General features: G+C 36.0%; 2 protein-coding genes across 2 annotated transcripts in view; both read left to right on the top strand.

Annotated features, from left to right (window-relative positions):
• LOC119838543 overlaps positions 1–4238 on the top strand; it is a 19517-nt gene extending 15279 nt beyond the window's left edge. Inside the window, exons 6-10 of the mRNA XM_038364520.1 lie at positions 97–200; positions 755–907; positions 1280–1371; positions 2141–2301; positions 2634–4238. Coding sequence (XP_038220448.1) covers positions 97–200; positions 755–907; positions 1280–1371; positions 2141–2301; positions 2634–3449 — 1326 coding nt within the window. The 3' untranslated portion in view covers positions 3450–4238. The remainder of the gene's footprint in view (positions 1–96; positions 201–754; positions 908–1279; positions 1372–2140; positions 2302–2633) is intronic.
• A 1553-nt stretch (positions 4239–5791) lies between these two features.
• The window catches only part of LOC119838435, a 7064-nt gene continuing 3788 nt past the window's right edge, over positions 5792–9067 (top strand). Inside the window, exons 1-4 of the mRNA XM_038364383.1 lie at positions 5792–6053; positions 7034–7187; positions 7802–7899; positions 8676–9025. Of these exons, the coding sequence (XP_038220311.1) occupies positions 7057–7187; positions 7802–7899; positions 8676–9025 (579 nt within the window). The 5' untranslated portion in view covers positions 5792–6053; positions 7034–7056. The remainder of the gene's footprint in view (positions 6054–7033; positions 7188–7801; positions 7900–8675; positions 9026–9067) is intronic.

Genomic DNA, 9067 nt, shown 5'->3' with positions numbered 1-9067 from the left:
ATTTATAATATTAGTAGGATATAATATCAGCGTATATAAGATAGCTATGGAGGAATTTGGACTACCAGACCACTTGATTTTGGTACTTTCTTTCAGTCTGGTGGATATGCATGGAAATGTGGTGGCAGTCTGCTGAGCGACAGATACGTTCTGACAGCGGCGCACTGTGCCTACCAGGATAAGGACAACTCTGTTGTTACGTAAGTGTTATCTGATTTTTGTTCATTATTAACCAGTGTAGGAGCTTCTCAATTCGATTGTCTTTTAAGCTATTGTTTAGGTTTAATGCGTGTGAAGATACGTGCAAAAGCTTGTTTCTATATAAAAAAACCAGATGTCTATACAAATATCATTCACAGAGATAGGGGGGGAAAGTTTTGGCTATGGCCTGTTGTCTAGTGAAGAGACAACAGCGTTATCACAACCATATCGACATAACAAATGTGGCCACACCTTAGGTCGCCACAATAAGTTTATTGTATTTATACTATGTTTTTATTTACACTTTACTGTGCTGGCATACATAACCCATCCTTAAAATAAATTATTTAATACTAAACCTGCATAGCGGGCGGCCTTATCACTAAAGAGTAATCAAAAAGTAAGAAAGTATACATAAATTAATATAACATAAAAGTTGTTATTATTGCTTGGTAATTTTTAAGTATGTACTCCATTAAATATTATGTCTATGTTATTGTATTTAATGTGGTGAACCTAATTAAATAATTTTATTCTAATACTTTTATTTCAGAGGTCCACCCCGAGCTGTACAATTAGGGTCCTCCTATTTAAATGACCCTGGGGCCTTAGTCATTAAAGTGGCATCTGTGACTAGGCACCCTAAGTATAAGCTGCCTAAATCCTACTTCGATTTAGCCTTAGTCAAGCTGGAGAAGGCTGTGTCGTAAGTACTTTAAACCGACTTGAAAAATAAGGTTTTCAATTTCAGTTGTCCAAAAAATATGTAAATATATAGAAAGCTGAAGCAAACCTTTATTTTTAAATAAAAGTAGCTTATGTTACTCAAATAGCCTTTTGTTATTAAATAATCTTTTCTACAAAAAAGGCAATGACGTAAGCCACCGACGAGTTGGACGGTTCGGCCCGATTCTAAAATGCCACCAAAGCAATTTCCTATCAACTATAATTTATTTTTCTATATCAAATTAATCATCATACGTCGTTTTTGTAGAAAAGCGTCATGTATTTGAATTTACGTGTAAATTTATGGATGCACAATAACAAATTAATTAATTAATTGATGTATTTATTCCAGTTTCTCCGAAGTAATAAGACCGGCTTGTCTGGGCAGACCGCCATCACCAGGCAAACCCATAATTGCTACAGGCTGGGGTAGAACTGAATTCCGTGAGTTAAATCATCACTATTTGAATTAATGTAGATGTTCGCCCCGACTTCGCTCATTGTATATATGACACTTATGTCATTCATTGAAATTGCAGCTTTCTAATGGTGAAAGAATTTTTGAAATCGGTCCAGTAGTTTCTGCGTGGAAACATTACAAACAAACAAAAATAAAAAGTTACAATATTATATTATAGTCCTCTTTGTAACATTAGTGTAGAAATTTACCTACAGCTGTAAACAATTACTACGAACTCATGCTTTTTTTATGTCATGTCGGGCAACTAAGCTGGTGGTTCGCCTGATGGTAAGCGATCACCACCGCCCATGAACGTTCGCAAAGGTAGTGCCTCTGCGAATGCGATGCCCGCTTTTTTGGGTTAAGGGAAAAGGAAAGGATTAACGACTGGAAAGAAGGAATGGACTGGGACGGGTGAGGAAAAGGATACGGGCCTCCGTCTCCCCCACTCACCGTACGAAACACAGTGGCATGCTGCTATTTCACGCCGGCTTTCTGTGGGGGTGTGGTACTTCCCCGGTACGAGCCGGCCCAATTCGTGCCGAAGCTTGCTCGACTCCCACAATAGAATATAATATAATATTATAACGTTTGTTTTTGCAAATAGCCATTACATTAATGTAAATTGTCAAATAAACTGTTATTTACACGAACACTAAATAAATAAATCGTGTTTAAATCCGTTTTACAATTTCGCCTCTACGCATTTATGTGTATAAAGAACCCGTTTTAAATCCGTTTTGTTTCTATCAGGTGGCGACCAGTCACTGGAACTCCGCAGTGTATCAATACCAGTATGGGAAATATCACAGTGTAGACAGGTTTTGGGCACATCACGCAAACTGCCGGAAGGACCTCTCAGTGACAGTCAGATTTGTGCAGGCGAGGTGCAGGGGGGCAAGGACACTTGCCAAGTATGTGAAACTGACATTGACCTAATCTATATTCATAAGAAAACTAAATAGTTCGTTTGTTTGCATTCACTAATCTCAAAAACTACTGGACCAATTTCAAAGATCCCAAGTGCTAGAGTCATGTCTCTAGATACATGTCATGTCTAGACATATTTCTTTAATCTATACGAATAGTAGCTGCACCCCTGTCTCCGCCCGGGGTATACATTATTAACATTTTGAACATTTTTTATCCCAATCGTAGCGGAGTCAAACTCAAAGTTGTAATTAAAATTCGTTGAACCCTTCTGGAGGTATAAGAGCTCTAACTAACATAACATTTCACTACACAGGGTGACTCAGGAGGTCCAGCTCAAATTCAAGATGGCTGCATATGGCGTGTAGTGGCTGTGACGTCACTGGGCAGAGCGTGCGGTGCACCAAACACACCGGCTCTGTATGCAAAAGTACACCCTGTGTTCGTAGCTTCCATAGTTTTCAACGGAGAAACAATCAAACGGGAGTCGAGCACAAACCAGAATCAGAATCACAACCAAGATTCTGGAATTTATAATCGACGTGAAACAACAACAGCAAGATATAATAACAATCAACAGAATTATAATTTCGGTAGTGGAAATAATTATAATCAACATGATTATAGCAATCAGAATCGCGGACAAAGTGTTTCTACAACTACAATAAGTAATTATGGCAGCAATTATAATAACCGAAATAAAGCTGGCAGCAATAGAAGTAGCGGTAACGGTAGTAATAATAATCGTCAGAACAATAATTATGGCAGCACCGATAACGGTCAGAGCCATAATCACTATGATTCTGGGTATTATAACGGGGAAAACGATGGTAAAAAGAATTATGAGACCAGTAATAGTAATACTGGAAATTATAATACGCAAAAACAAGACACGATTAGCTATAAACCCGATTATAATCATTATAATACTGATAGCAATAAAAGGCAGCAAGGATATCCCAACGATTACAATCAAGAATATTATAGCAACGGTTATTATAATCAGAATAATCAGAATCAGAATCAGAATAATTATAATCGTTATACTACTGAGGGTTATAATAATTATGAAAGTAGACCTTATGATGGTGATACTAGACAGGTAGATGATGGCAGAATTTGGTGGACGTAAGCTTCTGAAGCTAGGTTCTAGACCAGACTAATTAATACCCAGTAGGCATTTGAGGTTGAGCATATACCTATAGCTACTTAGCTGTAGGATTTGAAAAACAGCGTGTAGCATTGACTAACTAAAAACCCCACTCTCATTAGAGACGGCCGTCAAAAAATGTCCGAGCGGCGTCGTATGAAACATTCGTTAAAATTTACACCTTATTGCGACGCGGTAATGTTCAAAGTCTATTGTATTGCACATTCAAAAATTCTTATGCATATGTAGACAGAGATTTGCGGCAGACAATTCTTGTGCGTCTGTTTGTTTAACGAATATTGAACGTCAAAAGTTTTCATTGAAAATTTAAATCAGTACGACTCTATCATCGTTCACAATTTATTCTGGCGGTTATTTCAATTATATTGTAAATAAATAAATTACATATATCTATGTACTGAAAGTGTGTAATGTGTAAATGTATAAGTCGATATACGACGAAAAGAAATCATATAAGTATGTAATACGAAAATAGACTCACTTTAAGACATCTTGAATATTAATAATAAAAAAATTATCAGTTTCACAATTGCTGCTTATGCTCTGTTTAGCATAACTGTCAGAATAAAATATGATAAAATATGTATGAATGTGTGTGTGAGAAATGCGAATGTGTTGGGTAGGCTATCAGTGGCATTATCAGCAAGTTTGAAACTGGATCTGTGTCCTGTCAATATTGATATTTTTAAGTAACTGTACTTAATTTATACTTTTATGTGAACTTGTAAATAAAAATTAATTTCTTTTTAATGCATTCGTTTTATTGTAACATATCTATGCTAATATTATAAAGACTATAAAATATTAAATAAAGAAATAAATTCTGTATATTTGTATGTATGTAACGTTTTCAGGCAAAAACCACTGGACCGTATGGCGATTTCCAAGATATTTGCATCATAAGAGAGCTGTTACTTGCATGAACAGCTAGTCATATAAACTACTACCGCCCACGAACGTTCGCAGAGGTAGAGCCTCTGGGAATGCGCTGCCCGCTATTTTGGGGTAAGGGAAAAGGAATGGATTAACGACTGGAAAGAAGGAATGGACTGGGATGGGTGAGGAAAAGGAAACGGGCCTCCGGTTCCCCACTCACCGTACGAAACTAACACTATTTCACGCCGGTTTCTTTGGGGGTGTGGTACTTCCCCGGTGCGAGCTGGCCCAATTCGTGCCGAAGCGTGCTCGACTCCCACAATACTCCGTCACCGCTTTCTTTGAACCGAAATAATAATTATTTTCATCTAGACACAGATGTCTTTAAAAGGAGATGTCTTTAATATCAAACACAAAAGGAAATACGGCAAAAACAAAAATACATTTAAATTAAAATATTCCTTCGTTTGTGGGAATGGCTGTTAAAAAACTATAGAGATTAGAACTTACAAAATAATATTGTCTATTGTAGAATAGTGTCTATTGTGCTTACCAGCGGTCCTAGCCCACTATAACGCTGAAACAATAAATAAATAAGCACTATATATCGTGTAATTAGCCAGTTGGTGTATCATTTGATATCTTATGGACGACGATACATCAAAAACGAAATACAGTAGTCCCTGGAAATAATTATGAAAATAAAAATTCCATCCATATCGTAATTATAAGCAAATTTTCCCGGCCAACTTGGCTACGCTGTAAAAATTATTTTTTGTTACATGAGATTATGACATACACCATAACTAAAACTATCAAAATCGTCTCTGCAGTTCTCAAGTTTTAGCGAGCCTAACGAACTACATGTTATGAACCAATTTAAATAAAATTTTCAATCCAGTAAAAAGTTAGGAGTCACAAAACAAAAAATAGTACATAATTTATTACCTCTTTTTTAGAAGTCGGTTGAAAATCAAATAAAATCGATTTCGATAATGTAGGCATTGAAATATAATATTATCGGTACGCTGTTAAAATTTTATGGTGTTTTATGTCAAAAATTTACAAAATGGTTCCGATATAGAAATGTTTTTGTTCGGTTCATTTCTTGGTAAGATTTTCGGATTATAAATAGAAGCTTCACCTGGAAATTTGTTTGTCTGTATGTTTTATTAATATTAAACATGCAGGCTACTAAATTTAATTAATTAAATAACAATTTAATTCAATCTTTCTACACTTATCAAGGTTCGGTGACAATGCAATTTGATGACTTATCCTAGGATTATGTTATCTGGTTCATCTTATTATCCTAATTAGGATCACCTCGCCGAATCGATTAAATAATTCCCTTACTTATGTATTATTAAAGTAACCGATTTTGTTGTAAATATCATAAAAGCGTGTTTATTAAGTTTTATAAACGGTTTATTTTTAGTTCATTGAACATCATTTATTTTATGGTATTCAGCAATATGATACATATATTATGTGGATAATTAAATACATACAAATACAAATTTAATATAATATCGAAAGTTCTAGGTTTATTCCTTAGAATCAGCTGTTTAGAAGATTATACACCAAGTCCAGAGCATGCAGTTGAACTCATAAACTTTTTAGATTTACTGAATAATAGAGATAATGGCAACCAGTATGATAATCGGAAGAAATCGAGATATCTGGAAGGTGAATTTATTATGTATATCACGTTAAAATAACAAAAATTCTCCATCATACATCCTATCCTACTAATATTATAAATGCGAAAGTTTGTAAGGATGTGTGTGTGTGTGTTTGTTGCTCTTTCACGCAAAGACTACTGAACCGATTGCAATGAAATTTGGTAAGTAGAAAGCTGGACCACTGGAATAACATATAGGCTTTTTATCCCGATATTTCTAAGGGATACGGGATACGTGTGTGAAACCGCGGGGCGCTGCTGGTTTATTGTAATTACAAAACATACCACCTAAAAAAATATGTTTGTTTGTTTTTCATGCACGTCTGCAATGGAGCAATTTTATTGTATGATGTATCTGGAGATTTCAGGAGGCTAGAGAATGACATAGGTTACTTATTACCACGGTATAACATTTATTCCTTTGGGAATTTCCCTTTCTACGCGAGCGAAGCTGCGAGCGGAAACCTCAGCTTTGAAAGAGGGGAGGAAGGTGGAAAGAGGGGAGGAGGGCCCGATTCTATACCTATGCACCAGGGCCCTTGTCCCCCTAGCTACGCCACTGGTCACATGTGATTTATCTCTTAGTTCTTGGACATGCCGGTTTCCTCACGATGTTTTCTTCACTGATTGGAACGGTGGTTATGTGAAATGTACCAATTTTTTTAACAATAATGTGTGGCTGCGTGTGCCAAAAAGGGATGCCACTCAGGAAACCTCTGGCTTAACGCCTCAGCTCTGATTTTCAATGGTACCCTTTCGACATCTGGATTGTCAGTAGCTCAGTATTATAATATTTAATGGTTTAAAAAAGTTAAGTTTGAAATAAAATATTTTATGGTTTAACCCTTATAGCCCTTCGGGTTTTCAACCGGTTTGTGTGTGTGTGGATAGGAAATTGTCATTTAGTCCCATTTCAAGTGACACTTCCTCGCAGAGATGTTGGTGACCTTTGTAGTCGAAAACTTAATCTTCTTTTGCAATTCAGAATCGTCACAAAACAACAACAAGATGCAGGATCTAATGCAAGTATTGCAAAAGAACTATTACGATGATCAAGATGATAACAATGCCTATAGGCTTCATTACATCAGTAATCCTGAAGTTATTGAAGAGTATAAAGCTAATTTGGATAAGAAGAGGTACGTACGTATTTAACTGTTTTTAAATGCGATTATCCGTAGTAATAGAACTAATCCTACTAATCCTATCCTACTAATATTATAAATGCAAAAGTTTGTAAGGATGTGTGTGTGTTTGTTGCTCTTTCGCGAAAAAACTACTTTACGGGTCGCAATGAAATTTGGTACGTAGATAGCTGGATAACTGGAATAACATATAGGCAACTTATCCCGATATTCCTACGGGATACGGACTTACGCGGATGAAACCGCGGGGCGCAGCTAGTCTTATATAAGACGACTTTTATATGTCACAGCGGCAAATGAGGCCTGATGTTAAGCGGTCACCACCGCCCATGAACATTCGCAGAGGTAATGCCTGTGGGAAAACGCTGCCCGCTTTAAAGGGGTTAGAGAATTGGAAATGGTGGACGGCTGGAAAGAAGGAATGGATCGGGAAGAGTGATTAAAAGGAAACGGGACTCCCCCGTTCACCGTTCTACACAGTAGCATTCTACTATTTCGCGCGTCTTCTGTACGGGTGTGGTACTTCCCCGGTGCGAGCTGACCCAATACGGGCCGAAGCGTCGACCCCCCATTTATGCGACTCCCACTTTCTTGCAATTTTGCTTTAGATGGTCACCAGAACTAGATATCGACGAAGAAGAAGAAAAGACTCTGAAAGAAATACTACAAGTATTGAGGAGAAACGCTGTCTTTCGTTTGAATAAACGTGAGGATATTATATAATACTAGAATTTACACTTTATGCGATCAAAATCAAATATTTATACATTCAACTAGAGTTCCTTCCGAATAATTTTTGGTTTCTACTGAGAAGAGCCGATAAGAAACTGTTTTAAATAGATTTTAAAAATGTTATAGCCCTAGAGAAAAATCTTTGTATAACTAAATAACTAATAAAGTTTAAAAAAGTTAAAGCACACTTAAATGCTATCAATTAAGTGTGTTAAACGTAAGAAAAAATTATGTAATCCTGGCGATCTTTATCAAGATAATAAGATACATTCAAGGAATTGTTTTAATTTTACCTAGGCTTGATATGAATAATAATGTCCCTTTAAAGTAATAAAATAATAAATAATAATAAAATAAATTTAGGTGTCCCACAACACATTAAATTCTCTAAAGGGCCTCTGCGTGTTGAATCTGTGTCCCCACGTAAGCCTTCCAAAAAACCGGGTGCTTTCCTTCTGGAGGTACCCGAGTATTATGGAGAAATAAATTTATTTCTTATCAAATTACAAGATTTTTCTTAATTATAGACATTTACAGTAACTGTGATAAGTGGCACCCGTTGTAGGCTTCAAAGAAGAGTTCAATGAACTCGCCTGTGCGTTTGTGCGTTAAAATTGGGTCTCAAGGTGTCGGTTACATACAAAAATACAGGACAGTGATTGTAGATTTAAAGGAAAAGAGAAAGTAATATTATAAATTATTTATATGTTAACTAATCAAATGATTATATCCAAATTGAATATATTTCAGGCGAAGATTCCGTTGGTAACGCTGTTGCACTTCGAATTGGCAATAAAATTGGTCAATCTCTTGAAAATATAGAAGATAAGCCGAAATATAAAGAATACAGTGATAAGGAGACACATTTTCTAAAGAAAGACACAGGTTTTAATGCAGCGCGTGACACGATAACGAAAAAATACAATTGGGCGGAGAGTCTAGAGTTTGTAAAGAAAGATAGAAAGAAGATGAGGCAAAAACGAATTGAAATGGTTGATAGGAATAAACCCAAAATGAAATATAAACCTAGGAAAATTATACAAGAATCGCTACCGTATAAAAATATTAAGAAAGATAGTATGTCGTACGGACGAACGTCGGTACCGTATGTTGGTAAAATGGGTATATATGAGGATAAATAA

Source organism: Zerene cesonia, unplaced genomic scaffold (assembly GCF_012273895.1).
Source record: "Zerene cesonia ecotype Mississippi unplaced genomic scaffold, Zerene_cesonia_1.1 Zces_u003, whole genome shotgun sequence".
Lineage (NCBI taxonomy): Eukaryota > Metazoa > Arthropoda > Insecta > Lepidoptera > Pieridae > Zerene > Zerene cesonia.
The sequence above is the reverse complement of the archived record's forward strand: the minus strand, read 5'-3'. Positions and strand labels throughout refer to the sequence as shown.